We start from the raw sequence: 19,103 nt of genomic DNA on the forward strand, positions 1-19,103 counted from the left end.
ACACCTATAGACAGATATTACTCCTGATGTTACATTATTAGCTAAACACATATAGACAGATATTACTCCTGATGTTACATTATTAGCTAAACACCTATAGACAGATATTACTCCTGATGTTACATTATTAGCTAAACACCTATAGACAGATATTACTCCTGATGTTACATTATTAGCTAAACATCTATAGACAGATATTACTCCTGATGTTACATTATTAGCTAAACACCTATAGCTAGATGTTAACACACATTTTGTTTTGTTTTTTAAATCCATTTTACTAATAGGATAAATTGAGCACAATGTTAGAGAACATATTTCAATTCTGATTGAGGCATTATTACAACAACCCTCCACTGTTATGTTACATAGCATGTTTCTCGCTCCCTGAGCTTGCGCCTTCTCTGTGTATTTATACGCTCCCCTGGCTGTGAGAGTGTTAGAGTCACGGGGATATGAGAGTTTGACACTAGGTTGTGGTCAGATTCTTGGGACAACCTCAGCTGTGTGTTTCGTACCTGATAAACTCGTTCAGAGAGTACAGTTCGTTCGCTTGCAGACCACCGCCTTTAAACACATTTATCACCGCTGTCTGCACACTGCAAAATAATAAACACAGATATTAAAGATATCTGGAAACCTAAATATTTTAGAAAATATTTCTCACTTTTTTTCCCAAAAATACAGTTTAGTGTAACAATTACTATTTACTAACAAAAAAAAGTAATAATGTTTTAAAGAGATTGTTCTGTTTGCAAAAAAGTCCCAATATACAGATTACTGGACAAAATATGCAAGAAATCTATGATCGTTAACATACTTTGGGGCCGATTTATCAATGTCTGGTGGACATGATCCGCTGTAGCGGACCATGTCCGCCAGACATCGCTGAATGCCGATAGCATACGCTGTCTGCATTTAACATTGCACAAGCAGTTCTGGTTAACTGATTGTGCGATGCCGCCGCCTGCAGATTCGCGTCCAATCAGCCGCTAGCAGGGGGTGTCAATCAACCCGATCAAGTGGATTGATGTCCGCAGCCTCAGAGGCAGCAGGCGAGTTAAGGAGCAGCGGTCTTAAGACCGCTGCATATTAACTCCTGTTTCCGGTGAGCCTAAAGGCTTGAGCGGAAACAGGGGTATTTGGACCAATTCGGGCCATGACATATCTTGTTTTATATTTTTCCTGTAGAAGGCACAGTCCACCTGCAAAATGTAGCACCAAAGGGGACAATCTAAAGCAAACGTCACACATTATGAACCTAGATAACTAGACATAAAATGGTTTGTAAAACCAATATCTACTTGCCGCAACTCACAACTATTTACTTTTCGGTGAGTTGAAAAGTAACTGCTTCAAAAAAACCTCCTTCAATATCTTACCGAACAAATAAATAAAAATTCTGTCTATAGAAGATATGCACAAAAGAAAATCTGAAACAGAAATAAAAATAAAATAAAAATGAGATAACTTTGAGACAGAGTGGCATGCTAAAAGTTACCGCAAGCAAAAAGGGGTTTATCGCGGGTGTTTTGCACGTGTTGGGTTTAGCGCTCATATTACAAGTTGAAAGAAAACGCGAACATGTGAGCGCAATTACAATTTACACTAGAATGATTACTGTGTCCTTAGAGCTGTGGTTAACTGTTTCACAAAAAAAGTATCACAAAACAGATAAAAAATACATTACACAGTACAGTTACATAATAACACCATTGAATAATAAATATTAAAAAAATATTGCACAAAAAAGTTATAAGGGCTCAAAGATATGAGGTCTCAGAAAAAAAATAAGGCTGCAAACATAGAGATACATACATATACATGTCTAAAGATGGATATGTTTGTGTGTGTGTGTATATATACATATATAAGTGTGTGTACATATGTATTTATAAGTGTATGTATGTATTTATATGTGTATGTATGTATTTATATGTGTATGTATGTATTTATATGTGTATGTATGTATTTACAGACTTATATACACATATAAACACATAAATACATATGTACAGACAAATAGACAAATAAAAACATATTTATACAATATGTATATTTAATAAAAAGTGTTAAATCGTGTATTTACTGTAAATATTTCACATTCCAATGTTCGGCAAATATGTATTTATAAATAGATATTCATATATATATATATATTTATATATATATATATATATATATATATATATATATATATATATATATATATATATATATATATATATTAAAAAAAGGAGCACTCTCACCACAATAACAACTGCCAGGGTGCCATATATATATATATATACACACACAGTATACATGTATGTATATATATATATATATATATATATATATATATTGTACCAAAATACCATGAGATGTATGTAGAAATCTATGTGAAGAACATTGGAATGTGAAATATTAAAACTTTCATGTCGGGTTAGTGCACATGAGAATATGCAATTGGGATTTGCGCACAAGTAGGGTGTTAGGTTTTCTTTTTACAATTCTTTTGCTCCACGCAAACGCAATCGTAATATTCAAAGTTTGTCATTTTGTGCGCATCGGGTTAACACGCAAGCAAAAACTTTTTACTTCAAATTGTAATACAAGCGCTACCCGCTGCGCGCAGAAAGCTTACTTCTAGCGCAGCTAGCACTTGAATGAGAGCATAAATAATGCTCTCCTTGTAATCTGGCCCTTTATCAGCTATGTAATAGCGAGACGGAGCATGAGACAAGAAACCTCTCTGGAACAATAGAGTATAATTCTGCATGATGACCATACGTTTAGGTGAGAACGCCCTGAAATACGCATCGCTCTACGCTCCTCTCATTCTAGGTAACAGAACAGATACGGACTTGTTTTACAATTACAAATATTCATGTAAACCATTTTGCAAGTGTTTCCCAAGTGCTGCAGTTGTAATTATGTTTTTTCCCGTACTGTATAATGAGTAAGACCGGCTTTGTGCTCCTTAAACACTCATGGGTCAGATTAAGCAGCAATTTATGAAACTTTTCCATTTACTTATTTCAAATTAACTTCTTTCTCTTGTTATCCTTTGTTGGAAATCATACATAGGCAGACTCAGAAGCACCAATGCACTACTGGGAGTTAGCCACACACATCTGGCTCACCAGATGTAGTCAGCTAGGTCCCAGTAGTGCATTGATGCTCTGTAACTTTCTTTAACTATGTGTTTAACCCCTGCAAAGTGGTTAAGCACATAGTTATAAGCAAGCAACTGTGCAATAATACAATTTTCTAGCACATTAGAGCATGTTATGTCCCTTTAATGGTACAAACATCCATTTATGAAACCCTCAAAATAGAAGCAACCTCACAAGTGTCTAAGAATCTAGACCTATGTGCTTAACCCAAAGGAGTTGTGTGGGCATCTGAGGAAGCTTTTGAAAGGTAATTATTTATTTTAAGATTGCAGCTACAAGATTAATGTACAGCTCACTACAATTTTTAATGCACACTATACATATTGGCTTAGTGCAGAGTACAGAAATGTTATGGCGCACTAAAATCTCTAGAGCACAGTTCATAGTGCCTCTGTATAACAAGCTGAGAGTATAATGTTAGCGCTTGTGTGATAGCCTAGGTGCACTAACATCTCTAGAGCACAGTCCATAGCGCTTCTATGTTTCAAGCTAAGTATAATGTTAGTGCTTGTGTGAAAGCCTAGGTGCACTAACATCTCTAGAGCACAGTCTTTAGCGCTTCTATATTACAAGCTGAGAGTATAATGTTAGCGCTTGTGTGAAAGCCTAGGTGCACTAACATCTCTAGAGCACAGTCTTTAGCGCTTCTATATTACAAGCTGAGAGTATAATGTTAGCGCTTGTGTGAAAGCCTAGGTGCGCTAACATCTCTAGAGCACAGTCCATAGCGCTTCTATATTACAAGCTGAGAATATAATGTTAGCGCTTGTGTGAAAGCCTAGGTGCATTAACATCTCTAGAGCACAGTCTTTAGCGCTTCTATATTACACGCTGAGAGTATAATGTTAGCGCTTGTGTGAAAGCCTAGGTGCACTAACATCTCTAGAGCACAGTCCATAGCGCCTCTATATTACAAGCTGAGAGTATAATGTTAGCGCGTGTGTGATAGCCTAGGTGCACTAACATCTCTAGAGCACAGTTCATAGCACCTCTATATTACAAACTGAGAGTATAATGTTAGCGCTTGTGTGAAAGCCTAGGTGCACTAACATCTCTAGAGCACAGTCTTTAGCGCTTCTATATTACAAGCTGAGAGTATAATGTTAGCGCTTGTGTGAAAGCCTAGGTGCGCTAACATCTCTAGAGCACAGTCCATAGCGCTTCTATATTACAAGCTGAGAATATAATGTTAGCGCTTGTGTGAAAGCCTAGGTGCATTAACATCTCTAGAGCACAGTCCATAGCGCCTCTATATTACAAGCTGAGAGTATAATGTTAGCGCGTGTGTGATAGCCTAGGTGCACTAACATCTCTAGAGCACAGTCCATAGCGCCTCTATATTACAAGCTGAGAGTATAATGTTAGCGCGTGTGTGAAAGCCTAGGTGCACTAACATCTCTAGAGCACAGTCTTTAGCGCTTCTATATTACACGCTGAGAGTATAATGTTAGCGCTTGTGTGAAAGCCTAGGTGCACTAACATCTCTAGAGCACAGTCCATAGCGCCTCTATATTACAAGCTGAGAGTATAATGTTAGCGCGTGTGTGATAGCCTAGGTGCACTAACATCTCTAGAGCACAGTCCATAGCGCCTCTATATTACAAACTGAGAGTATAATGTTAGCGCTTGTGTGAAAGCCTAGGTGCGCTAACATCTCTAGAGCACAGTCCATAGCGCTTCTATATTACAAGCTGAGAGTATAATGTTAGCGCTTGTGTGAAAGCCTAGGTGCGCTAACATCTCTAGAGCACAGTCCATAGCGCTTCTATATTACAAGCTGAGAGTATAATGTTAGTGCTTGTGTGATAGCCTAGGTGCACTAACATCTCTAGAGCACAGTCCATAGAGCCTCTATATTACAAACTGAGAGTAAAATGTTAGCGCTTGTGTGAAAGCCTAGGTGCACTAACATCTCTAGAGCACAGTCCATAGCGCTTCTATATTACAAGCTGAGAGTATAATGTTAGCGCTTGTGTGATAGCCTAGGTGCACTAACATCTCTAGAGCACAGTCTTTAGCGCTTCTATATTACAAGCTGAGAGTATAATGTTAGTGCTTGTGTGAAAGCCTAGGTGCACTAACATCTCTAGAGCACAGTCTTTAGCGCTTCTATATAACAAGCTGAGAGTATAATGTTAGTACTTGTGTGATAGCCTAGGTGCACTAACATCTCCAGAGCACAGTCCATAGCGCCTCTATATTACAAACTGAGAGTAAAATGTTAGCGCTTGTGTGATAGCCTAGGTGCACTAACATCTCTAGAGCACAGTCCATAGCGCTTCTATATTACAAGCTGAGAGTATAATGTTAGCGCTTGTGTGATAGCCTAGGTGCACTAACATCTCTAGAGCACAGTCTTTAGCGCTTCTATATTACAAGCTGAGAGTATAATGTTAGCGCTTGTGTGATAGCCTAGGTGCACTAACATCTCTAGAGCACAGTCTATAGCGCCTCTATATTACAAGCTAAGTATAATGTTAGTGCTTGTGTGATAGCCTAGGTGCGCTAACATCTCTACAGCACAGTCCATAGCGCTTCCATATAACAAGCTGAGAGTATAATGTTAGTGCTTGTGTGAAAGCCTAGGTGCACTAACATCTCTACAGCACAGTTCATAGCGCTTCTATATTACAAGCTGAGAGTATAATGTTAGTGCTTGTGTGAAAGCCTAGGTGCACTAACATCTCTAGAGCACAGTCCATAGCACTTCTATATAACAAGCTGAGAGTATAATGTTAGCGCTTGTGTGATAGCCTAGGTGCACTAACATCTCTAGAGCACAGTTCATAGCGCCTCTGTATAACAAGCTGAGAGTATAATGTTAGTGCTTGTGTGATAGCCTAGGTGCGCTAACATCTCTACAGCACAGTCCATAGCGCTTCTATATTACAAGCTGAGAGTATAATGTTAGTGCTTGTGTGATAGCCTAGGTGCACTAACATCTCTAGAGCACAGTCTATAGCGCCTCTATATTACAAGCTAAGTATAATGTTAGTGCTTGTGTGATAGCCTAGGTGCGCTAACATCTCTAGAGCACAGTCCATAGAGCCTCTATATTACAAGCTGAGAGTATAATGTTAGTGCTTGTGTGAAAGCCTAGGTGCACTAACATCTCTAGAGCACAGTCCATAGCGCTTCTATATAACAAGCTGGGAGTATAATGTTAGTGCTTGTGTGATAGCCTAGGTGCACTAACATCTCTAGAGCACAGTCCATAGCGCTTCTATATAACAAGCTGAGAGTATAATGTTAGTGCTTGTGTGATAGCCTAGGTGCGCTAACATCTCTACAGCACAGTCCATAGCGCCTCTATATTACAAGCTAAGTATAATGTTAGTGCTTGTGTGATAGCCTAGGTGCACTAACATCTCTAGAGCACAGTCTTTAGCGCTTCTATATTACAAGCTGAGAGTATAATGTTAGCGCTTGTGTGATAGCCTAGGTGCACTAACATCTCTAGAGCACAGTCTTTAGCGCTTCTATATTACAAGCTGAGAATATAATGTTAGTGCTTGTGTGATAGCCTAGGTGCGCTAACATCTCTACAGCACAGTCCATAGCGCTTCTATATTACAAGCTGAGAGTATAATGTTAGTGCTTGTGTGATAGCCTAGGTGCACTAACATCTCTAGAGCACAGTCCATAGCGCTTCTATATTACAAGCTGAGAGTATAATGTTAGCGCGTGTGTGATAGCCTAGGTGCACTAACATCTCTAGAGCACAGTCTATAGCGCCTCTATATTACAAGCTAAGTATAATGTTAGTGCTTGTGTGAAAGCCTAGGTGCGCTAACATCTCTAGAGCACAGTCCATAGCGCCTCTATATTACAAGCTGAGAGTATAATGTTAGTGCTTGTGTGATAGCCTAGGTGCACTAACATCTCTAGAGCACAGTCCATAGCGCTTCTATATTACAAGCTGAGAATATAATGTTAGCGCTTGTGTGATAGCCTAGGTGCACTAACATCTCTAGAGCACAGTCTATAGCGCCTCTATATTACAAGCTAAGTATAATGTTAGTGCTTGTGTGATAGCCTAGGTGCACTAACATCTCTAGAGCACAGTCTTTAGCGCTTCTATATAACAAGCTGGGAGTATAATGTGAGCGCTTGTGTGATAGCCTAGGTGCACTAACATCTCTAGAGCACAGTCTATAGCGCCTCTATATTACAAGCTAAGTATAATGTTAGTGCTTGTGTGATAGCCTAGGTGCACTAACATCTCTAGAGCACAGTCTATAGCGCCTTTATATTACAAGCTAAGTATAATGTTAGTGCTTGTGTGAAAGCCTAGGTGCGCTAACATCTCTAGAGCACAGTCCATAGCGCCTCTATATTACAAGCTGAGAGTATAATGTTAGTGCTTGTGTGATAGCCTAGGTGCACTAACATCTCTAGAGCACAGTCCATAGCGCTTCTATATTACAAGCTGAGAATATAATGTTAGCGCTTGTGTGATAGCCTAGGTGCACTAACATCTCTAGAGCACAGTCTATAGCGCCTCTATATTACAAGCTAAGTATAATGTTAGTGCTTGTGTGATAGCCTAGGTGCACTAACATCTCTAGAGCACAGTCCATAGCGCTTCCATATAACAAGCTGAGAGTATAATGTTAGTGCTTGTGTGAAAGCCTAGGTGCACTAACATCTCTAGAGCACAGTCCAAAGCGCTTCCATATAACAAGCTGAGAGTATAATGTTAGTGCTTGTGTGAAAGCCTAGGTGCACTAACATCTCTACAGCACAGTTCATAGCGCTTCTATATTACAAGCTGAGAGTATAATGTTAGTGCTTGTGTGATAGCCTAGGTGCACTAACATCTCTAGAGCACAGTCCATAGCGCTTCTATATTACAAGCAAAAAAGTATAATGTTAGTGCTTGTGTGATAGCCTAGGTGCACTAACATCTCTACAGCACAGTTCATAGCGCTTCTATATTACAAGCTGAGAGTATAATGTTAGTGCTTGTGTGATAGCCTAGGTGCACTAACATCTCTACAGCACAGTCCATAGCGCTTCTATATTACAAGCAAAAAAGTATAATGTTAGCGCTTGTGTGAAAGCCTAGGTGCACTAACATCTCTAGAGCACAGTCCATAGCGCCTCTATATTACAAGCTGAGAGTATAATGTTAGCGCTTGTGTGATAGCCTAGGTGCACTAACATCTCTAGAGCACAGTCCATAGCGCTTCTATATAACAAGCTGAGAGTATAATGTTAGCGCGTGTGTGAAAGCCTAGGTGCACTAACATCTCTAGAGCACAGTCCATAGCGCCTCTATATTACAAGCTAAGTATAATGTTAGTGCTTGTGTGATAGCCTAGGTGCACTAACATCTCTAGAGCACAGTCCATAGCGCTTCTATATAACAAGCTGAGAGTATAATGTTAGCGCTTGTGTGATAGCCTAGGTGCACTAACATCTCTACAGCACAGTCCATAGCGCCTCTATATTACAAGCTGAGAGTATAATGTTAGCGCTTGTGTGAAAGCCTAGGTGCACTAACATCTCTAGAGCACAGTCCATAGAGCTTCTATATTACAAGCTGAGAGTATAATGTTAGTGCTTGTGTGAAAGCCTAGGTGCACTAACATCTCTAGAGCACAGTCCATAGCGCCTCTATATTACAAGCTAAGTATAATGTTAGTGCTTGTGTGATAGCCTAGGTGCACTAACATCTCTAGAGCACAGTCCATAGCGCCTCTATATTACAAGCTAAGTATAATGTTAGTGCTTGTGTGATAGCCTAGGTGCACTAACATCTCTAGAGCACAGTCCATAGCGCTTCTATATTACAAGCTGAGAGTATAATGTTAGCGCTTGTGTGATAGCCTAGGTGCACTAACATCTCTAGAGCACAGTCTTTAGCGCTTCTATATTACAAGCTGAGAGTATAATGTTAGCGCTTGTGTGAAAGCCTAGGTGCACTAACATCTCTACAGCACAGTCCATAGCGCCTCTATATTACAAGCTGAGAGTATAATGTTAGCGCTTGTGTGATAGCCTAGGTGCACTAACATCTCTAGAGCACAGTCCATAGCGCTTCTATATTACAAGCTGAGAGTATAATGTTAGTGCTTGTGTGATAGCCTAGGTGCACTAACATCTCTACAGCACAGTCCATAGCGCTTCTATATTACAAGCTGAGAGTATAATGTTAGCGCTTGTGTGATAGCCTAGGTGCACTAACATCTCTAGAGCACAGTCCATAGCGCCTCTATATTACAAGCTGAGAGTATAATGTTAGCGCTTGTGTGAAAGCCTAGGTGCACTAACATCTCTACAGCACAGTCCATAGCGCCTCTATATTACAAGCTGAGAGTATAATGTTAGCGCTTGTGTGATAGCCTAGGTGCACTAACATATCTAGAGCACAGTCCATAGCGCTTCTATATTACAAGCTGAGAGTATAATGTTAGTGCTTGTGTGATAGCCTAGGTGCACTAACATCTCTACAGCACAGTCCATAGCGCTTCTATATTACAAGCTGAGAGTATAATGTTAGCGCTTGTGTGATAGCCTAGGTGCACTAACATCTCTAGAGCACAGTCCATAGCGCCTCTATATTACAAGCTGGGAGTATAATGTTAGCGCTTGTGTGATAGCCTAGGTGCACTAACATCTCTAGAGCACAGTCCATAGCGCTTCTATATTACAAGCTGAGAGTATAATGTTAGTGCTTGTGTGATAGCCTAGGTGCACTAACATCTCTAGAGCACAGTCCATAGCGCTTCTATATTACAAGCTGAGAGTATAATGTTAGCGCTTGTGTGATAGCCTAGGTGCACTAACATCTCTAGAGCACAGTTCATAGCGCCTCTGTATAACAAGCTGAGAGTATAATGTTAGCGCTTGTGTGAAAGCCTAGGTGCACTAACATCTCTAGAGCACAGTTCATAGCGCCTCTGTATAACAAGCTGAGAGTATAATGTTAGTGCTTGTGTGAAAGCCTAGGTGCGCTAACATCTCTAGAGCACAGTCCATAGCGCCTCTATATTACAAGCTAAGTATAATGTTAGCGCTTGTGTGAAAGCCTAGGTGCGCTAACATCTCTAGAGCACAGTCCATAGCGCTTCTATATTACACGCTGAGAGTATAATGTTAGCGCTTGTGTGAAAGCCTAGGTGCACTAACATCTCTAGAGCACAGTCCATAGCGCCTCTATATTACAAGCTGAGAGTATAATGTTAGCGCTTGTGTGATAGCCTAGGTGCACTAACATCTCTAGAGCACAGTCCATAGCGCTTCTATATTACAAGCTGAGAGTATAATGTTAGCGCTTGTGTGATAGCCTAGGTGCACTAACATCTCAAGAGCACAGTCCATAGCGCTTCTATATTACAAGCTAAGTATAATGTTAGCGCTTGTGTGAAAGCCTAGGTGCGCTAACATCTCTAGAGCACAGTCCATAGCGCTTCTATATTACACGCTGAGAGTATAATGTTAGCGCTTGTGTGAAAGCCTAGGTGCACTAACATCTCAAGAGCACAGTCCATAGCGCTTCTATATTACAAGCTAAGTATAATGTTAGTGCTTGTGTGAAAGCCTAGGTGCGCTAATATCTCTAGAGCAGTCCATAGCGCTTCTATATAACAAGCTGGGAGTATAATGTTAGTGCTTGTGTGATAGCCTAGGTGCACTAACATCTCTAGAGAACAGCCCATAGCGCTACTATATTACAAGCTGGGAGTATAATGTTAGCGCTTGTGTGATAGCCTAGGTGTGCTACATCTCTAGAGCACCGTCCATAGGAGGCAAAGAGCACCACAGCAAAGCTGTTAAGTATCACCTCCCTTCCCACAACCCCCAGTCATTCGAATGAAGGAAAAGGAGAGAAAGGAAGTAACACAAAGTGCAGAGGTGCCTGAGGTTTATACGAAAAGACTGTCTGAAAAAAAGGGAGGGCCGTGGACTCATCGTGTCAATAAATAAATTTATCTGGTAAGCATAAATTTTGTTTTCTTTCTTAAGACACGGTGAGTCCACGGATCAGCAATTACTGTTGGGAATCAATACCAAAGCTAGAGGACACAGATCATTAGGGAGGGCAAGACAGGTAACCTAAACAAAAGGCACCACTGCCTGCAGAACCTTTCTCCCAAAGGAAGCCTCAGCCGAGGCAAAACTATCAAATTTATAGAATTTAGAAAAAGTGTGCAATGAAGATTAAGTTGCAGCCTTACAAATCTGTTCTACTTGTAGGCCCAAGAAGAAGACACCGTCCTAGTGGAATGAGCTGTAATTCTCACAGGGGGCTGCTGGCCAGCAGTCTCATAAGCCATACGAATAAAACTTCTCAACCAGAAAGAAAGAGAAGAGGCAGTAGCTTTCTGACCCTTTCGTTTACCAGAAAAGCAAACAAACAGTGTATAAGACTGACATAAATACTTTGTAGCCTGGAGATAGAATTTAAGAGCCCTCACAACGTCTAAGTTGTGCAACAAACGCTCCTTATGAGAAGAAGGATTAGGACAGAGAGAAGGAACCACAATTTCCTGATTAATATTTCTATCCGAAACAACTTTAGAAAGAAAACCAAACTTGGTTCGAAGAACTGCCTTATCTGCATGAAATATAAGATAAGGAGAATCACACTGCAATGCTGAGAGTTCAGAAACCCTCTGAGCAGAAGAGATAGCAGTAAGAAACAAACCTTTCCAAGATATCTTAATATCTAAGGAATGCATAGGCTCAAAAGGAGCCTGCTGCAAAACTTTAAGAACAAGATTAAAGAGCAAGACCAAGGAGGAGCAACTGATTTAAACACAGGCCTGATTCTGACCAATGCCTGACAAAAGGATTGAACATCCGGCATATCAGCCAGGCGCTTGTGCAGCAGAATGGATAACGCAGAAATCTTCCCTTTGAGGGTACTGACAGATAACCCCTTCTCAAGGCCATCCTGGAGAAAAGATAAGATCCTTGGAATCCTGGTCCTACTCCAAGAAAATCCTTTAGACTCACACCAATAAAGATATTTACATCATATCTTATGGTAAATCTTTCTAGTGACAGGCTTACGAGCCTGAACCATGGTCTCAATGACCGCTTCGGAAAATCCACGCTTGGCTAAAATAAAAAAAAAGTGTTCAATCTCCAAGCAGTCAGCTTCAGAGAAATGAGATTTGGATGAAGGAAGGGCACCTGAATCAGAAGGTCCTTCCTGAGAGGTAGTCTCCACAGAGGTAGGGACTACATCTCTACTAGATCTGCATAGCAGATCCTGCGAGGCCATGCAGAAACTATAAGAATCACTGATGCTCTCTCCTGCTTGATCCAAGCAATGACTTGTGGAAGGAGAGCAAACGGAGAAAAGAGATATGCCAGACTGAAGATCCAAGGAACTGCCAGGGCATCTATCAGGAAAGCTTGAGGATCCCTCGAACCATACCTTGGGAGCTTGGTGTTCTGACGAGACGCCATCAGATCCAGTTCTGGTAACCCCCATTTACTTGTTAACCTGGAGAACACTTCCTGATGGAGTTCCCACTCCCCAGGATGGAAAGTCTGTCTGCTCAGAAAACACGATTCCCAATTGTATACTCCTACAATGTGGATGGCAGACAGAGAACAATTGTGAGCCTCCGCCCACTGGATGATCCGTGCCATCTCCTTCATGGCTAGGGCACTCCGAGTTCCCCCTTGGTGGTTGATGTAGGCCACTGAGGTTATGTTGTCTGTCTGGAACCTGATAGCCCAGGCTAAGGCCAGCTGGGGCCAAGCTATCAAGGCATTGAAGATCGCTCTCAACTCCAGAATAATTATGGGGAGAGCAGATTCCTCCCGAGACCAAAGTCCCTGCTCTTTCAACGAGTCCCAACCCGACAGGCTGTCATCCGTGGTCACAATTACCCAAGAGGGTCTCTGAAAACATGTCCCATGGGACAGATGTTCTTGAGACAGCCACCACGGTAGAGAGTCCCTTGCTGATTGGCCCAGAACTATTCTCTGAGATAGATCTGAATAATCCCAGTTCCACTGAGTGAGCATGCATAGCTGCAAAGGTCTCAAATGGAACCAAGCAAAGGAAACAATGTCCATGGAATCCACCATCAACCCAATTACCTCCATGCATTGGGCCACAGATGGTCGGGTAACCAACTGTAGGGACAGACAAGCTCCCAGGACCTTTGAGAAAATTCTGGGAGCTGTGGCAAGGCCAAATGGAAGCGCTACAAATTGAAAATGTTTGTCTAGATAGGCAAACCTCATATATTTGTGATGATCCCTGTGAATGGGAACGTGCAGGTACGCATTCTTCAGATCTATGGTTGTCATGGATTGACCCTCTTGAATCAGGGGCAGAATGGAGCGGATAGTCTCCATCTTGAAGGATGGCACTCTGAGGAACTTGTTTAAAAGCTTTAAATCTAGAATGGGCCTGAAAGTTCCCTCTTTTTTGGGAACCACCAACAGGTTTGAGTAAAACCAGAGACTCTGTTCCTGGCTTGGGACAGGCACTATCACTCCCAAGAGGGAAAAGTCCTGCACACATTTCAAGAACGCCTCTCTTTTTATTTGGTCTACAGATAATCTTGGGAGATGGAACCTGCCTCTGGGAGGAAAGGTTTTGAACTCTAACTTGTACCCCTGAGAAATAATGTCCACTGCCCACGGGTCTGGGACATCTTGCTCCCAAGCCTGCGCAAACTGAGAGAGCCTGCCCTCCACTTGATCCGATCCCGGATTGGGGGCAACCCCTTCATGCTGACTTGAATTCAGCTACGGGTTTCTTGTATTGCTTCACCCTGTTCCAAGACTGACCAGGCTTCCAAGAGGGCTTGGACTGTTCCTGTTTGATAGAGGCAGGGGAAGGCTTACCTCTGAAGTTACGAAAGGAATGAAAATTAGTCTGATGTCCCTTCATTTTGTTCTTCTTGTCCTGCGGCAGAAAAGATCCTTTACCACCTGTGATATCTGAAATAATTTCTTCCAATGCCGGCCCGAACAAGGTATTTCCCTTGTAAGGGATTGCCAAAAGCTTAAATTTGGAAAAAACATCAGCAGACCTAGATTTAAGCCATAGCACTCTACGTGCCAATATAGCAAAGCCAGATATTTTGGCCCCCAACTTGATGACCTGCAAAGAAGCGTCAGTGATAAAGGAATTAGCTAACTTTAGAGCCTTTATCCTGTCCTGAATCTCCTCCAAAGGGGTTTCAGCTAGCAAGGACTCAGACAAAGCGTCAAACCAATAGGCTGCCGTACTGGTTACTGTAGCAATGCATACCGCCGGTTGCCATTGTAACCCTTGATGAGTATACATCTTCTTCAAAAAGGCCTCCAGCTTTTTATCCATAGGATCCTTGAAAGAACAACTATCTTCAATAGGGATAGTAGTTCTCTTAGCCAAAGTAGAAATCGCCCCTTCCACTTTGGGAACCATCTGCCATGACTCCTTGATAGAGTCTGCGACCGGGAACATTTTTCTAAAGACAAGAGAGGGAGAAAAGGGTATTCCTGGACTCTCCCATTGCCGGGCAATAATCTCTGTGGCACGGTCTGGCACTGGGAACACCTCCCCAGGAGAGGGAACTTCAAAGTATCTATTTAATTTACTCAACTTTTTAGAGTTGACAACGATAGGCGTATCAGAGTCGTCCAAGGTAGCTAAACCCTCCTTTAGTAAAACACGGTGGTGAATCTGAAGAAAACCACTTCAGCATTAGAAGCAGGATCTACACTATCTGAATCTGAAGAAAACCACTTCAGCATCAGAAGCAGGATCTACACTATCTGAATCTGAGAGTTCACCCTCAGAGGCTACTGAAGTATCCTCCTCTTCCGACTAATGGGAAAGAGCAACCTGGATAGCCTGAGTCAGATCAGATGTCTTACTGTCTGATTCCAAAATCTTCCTCTTACGCCTCCCTTGCAACATAGCGCCTCAGATACTGCTGAGGAAACCTGGGCTGCAATCTCAGCTTTCAGAAATAAAATAATGAAAAGAGCACTAAGGTGTAATGTAGTACCTCTTTATAAAAAGAGCAGTAAGGTGCTAAAGTAGTACCTCTTCATAAAAAGAGCAGTAAGGTGTAATGTAGTACCTCTTCATAAAAAAAACTGTAAGGTGTAATGTAGTACCTCTTTATAAAAGAGCAGTAAGGTGTAATGTAGTACCTCTTTATAAAAAGAGCAGTAAGGTGCTAATTTAGTACCTCTTCATAAAAAGAGCAGTAAGGTGCAATGTAGTACCTCTTTATAAAAAGAGCAGTAAGGTGTAATGTAGTACATCTTTATAAAAAAAAAAGTAAGGGAAGACTCTGCCATTGACAGGCTGATCAGTTTGACTTCAGTAGTGAGAAAATTAATTTAATATAGAGAAGCATGCCTTAAATCAAGTCAAATAACTAAAGTGATAGACCAGGGAGAAACAGTAGATATAGCTTGCCTCAATTTCAGTAACACGTTTGACTTTTTGTTTTACATAGTAACACAGTAACATGGTAGATGAGCTTGAAAAAAGACCGAAGTCCGTTGAGCTCAACCTATACAAATTTAAAATACTTACCAAAAGCTCCAGTTAAGTTTAAATAATCCCACTAAAAAGTGACCCATTTAATACTAGCAATCATATCTATGAATTTTGTTTATAGACAGAAATGTATCCAAACAATTTTTAAATGTATCTAGGGTATTGGCATTCACTACCTCCTTTGGTAATGAGTTCCACAATTTTATTGCTCTTACAGTGAAAAAACGTTTCCGTTGCAGAAGATTAAATCTCCTTTCCTCCAACCTTAAATTGTGACCTCTTGTCACAAACAATTTTCTTGGAATAAACAGAGCTTCTGCCATCTCTGTATATGGGCTTTGAATATATTTATATAAAGTAATCATGTCACCTCTCAAGCGCCTTTTTTCTAAAGAAAACAGACCCAGTTTGGCTAGCCTCTCCTCATAGCTTAAATTCTCCAATCCCCTTATTAGCTTTGTGGCCCTTCTCTGAATTTTTTCTAGTTCTACAATATCTTTTTTTGCGATCGGTCCACAGAACTACACTCCATACTCAAGTTGAGGTCTTACCAGGGCTTTATATAGTGACAGAATTATGCTTTCCTCCCTTGAATCAATGCCTCTTTTAATACATGCTAGTATCTTATTAGCCTTTGAAGCCGCTGCCCTGCATTGTGCACCCATCTTTAACTTGTTATCTATTACTACTCCCAAATCCCTTTCCTCCTCTGTTTGGCTAAGTCTTGTCCCATTTAAATAATACGTTGCCTGCTTATTTTTACTTCCAAAATGTAGAACCTTGCATTTTCCCGTATTAAATCTTATTTTCCATTTACCTGCCCATACTTCTAATTTTAGTAGATATCTTTGTAACAAAAATTCATCCTGCTCTGACCTAATGACCTTACTTAACTTAGAATCATCTGCATCTTAGAATCATGCTATTTAATAATTGCTCCAAGTCATTTATAAAAATATTAAAATGAACAGGGCCCAGCACTGATTCCTGACTGATTCCTGGGGTACTCCACTGATTACCTTTCTCCAATCTGAGTATGATCCATTTACTACTACTCGTTGCTCCCTATCTTTTATCCAGTTATTTATCCATGAGCTAACATTTTCAGTTATTCCCAGTCCCTTAATTTTGTGCATTAATCTCTCATGTGGCACTGTATCAAACGCCTTTGCAAAATCTAAGTATATCACATCAACTAAATCCCCTTTATCTATATTTTTACTTACTTCCTAATAGAATCTAAATAGATTAGTTTGACATGATCTATTTCTCATAAATATAAAAAGAGAGAGAGATGCACTCAGCTGAGACAGAACAAAAGCTATAAAAACTTCTGTGCCTATTCATTTTCAGTGCCACTCAGGGTGCATACTCTTTTAGCACACTATGCCCCTTCACAGAGATAAAATATCCTGTAGTATATCAGTCTGACCCTGCCCAATGATAGTCCAGCACTGAAATACCAGGCAATTCTTCTCTGAACAAGAGAAACAACAACCCCAGACGATCATTTCAGCCTTCTGTGGGCCTCATCAGTGAGGTGCAGTCGTATCTCTCTAAGGGCATGTGTGCAAGGAGTCCACGTCTGGTTTCCCCTTTTACTCTTAGGGAGACCCAAGAGCAATTTGCATAAATATAAAACGAGAGAGAGATGCACTCAGGTGAGACAGAACAAAGCTAGAAAAACTTCTGTGCCTGTTCATTTTCAGTGCCTCTCAGGGTGCATACTCTTTTAGCACATGCCCTTAGAGAGATGCGACTGCACCTCACTGACGAGGCCCACAGAAGGCTGAAACGATCGTCTGGGGTTGTTGTTTCTCTTGTTCAGAGAAGAATTGCCTGGTATTTCGGTGCTGGACTGTCATTGGGCAGGGTCAGACTGATATGCTACAGGATATTTTTTCTCTGTGAAGGGGCATAGTGTGCTAAATGAATATGCACCCTGAGTTGCACTGAAAATTAACAGGCACGGACGTTTTTCTAGCTTTTGTTCTGTCTCAGCTGAGTGCATCTCTCTCTCTTTTTTTATATTTATGCAAATTGCTCTTGGGTCTCCCTAAGAGTAAAAGGGGAAACCAGATGTGGACTCCTTGCACACATGCCCTTAGAGAGATTCGACTCACCTCACTCACAAGGCCCACCGAAGGCCGAAACGATTGTCTGGTGTTGTTGTTTCTCTTGTTCAGAGAAGAATTGCCTGGAATTTCGGTGCTGGACTGTCATTGGGCAGGGTCAGACTGATATGCTACAGGATATTTTTTCTCTGTGAAGGGGTATAGTGTGCTAAAAGAGTATGCACCCTGAGTGGTATTGAAAATGAACAGGCACAGAAGTTTTTCTAGCTTTTGTTCTGTCTCAGCTGAGTGCATCTCTCTCTCTTTTTATATCTATTTCTCATAAAACCATGCTGATTAGAACTCATAATCTTGTTTACACGATTATGATCGTCAATATAATCCCTTATAATCCCTTCAAATATCTTCCCCACTATTGATGTCAGACTAACTGGTCTATAGCTTACTGGATCATCCCTGCTTCCCTTTTTGAAGAGTGGCACCACATCAGCTTTACGCCAATCCTTCAGTGTAGAGGTTTGTCTATAACAGTGCTAAATTCCCTTAACACCCTTGGGTGTATTCCATCTGAGCCTGGAGTTTTATTTACCTTAATATTATCCATTTTTTCCTGATATCCTCTATACATAACCCAGTTAATGGTATGGACTGGCATGTTCTATTTTGTTCCAAAGTATCAACCAATGGTTCCTCTTTTGTGTATACTGATGAAAAAAAACTGGTTTAGTACCACAGCCTTCTCCCTGTCAATCATGCTACCCTCCACACATTTTAATGTACCTATATTGTCTTTCTTAGTTTTTTTGCTATTTATGTACTTATATGTATGTATGTATTGGGTACTTGTAAAGCACGACTAATCATCCGTAAGGATCTCAAGGTGCTGCTCATTTTATCGACCTCGGAAGGATGAAAGGCTGAGTGGACCTCGCCGGGGATCAAACTTGCGACCCTCAGGTTGCTACAGAGCTCAGACACAGTGTATTAGCATGCTGAGCTATCTGTCCGGCTTTTAGGGTTAGACTTAGAATCCTTAGCAATTCATTTTTCATTTTCAATTTTGGCTAATTTGATTGCTTTTTTGCATGCTTTGTTACATTCCTTATAATTATGGAATGTTGAGTCTGTACTATTTTCTTTAAATAATTTAAATGCCCTACGTTTTTTCCTAATTTCATTGGCTTGGATTTTTTATATTTATTTTTATAACCATATGGTATTTGTTGATATGTATATTTATTTAACAAAGTTTTAAATGTTATCCATGTATCCTCTGTATTTTTTATTAGAGAATACTTTGTCCCAATGTATGTTATTTAATAATTTCCTTAACTCGTTGAATTTTGCTTTCTTAAAGTTAAACGTCTTAGTTAAACCTTTAAGACTCTGCTTATG

The 19,103-nt window shown here is 40.7% G+C and overlaps 1 protein-coding gene across 1 annotated transcript in view; it reads right to left on the bottom strand.

Annotated features, from left to right (window-relative positions):
* PRR5L (proline rich 5 like) overlaps nt 1-19,103 on the bottom strand; it is a 276,250-nt gene that overhangs the window by 153,280 nt on the left and 103,867 nt on the right. Inside the window, exon 3 of the mRNA XM_053720519.1 lies at nt 519-599. Coding sequence (XP_053576494.1) covers nt 519-599 — 81 coding nt within the window. The remainder of the gene's footprint in view (nt 1-518; nt 600-19,103) is intronic.

This window comes from Bombina bombina, chromosome 7 (genome assembly GCF_027579735.1).
Source record: "Bombina bombina isolate aBomBom1 chromosome 7, aBomBom1.pri, whole genome shotgun sequence".
NCBI classification, from domain to species: Eukaryota; Metazoa; Chordata; class Amphibia; order Anura; family Bombinatoridae; genus Bombina; species Bombina bombina.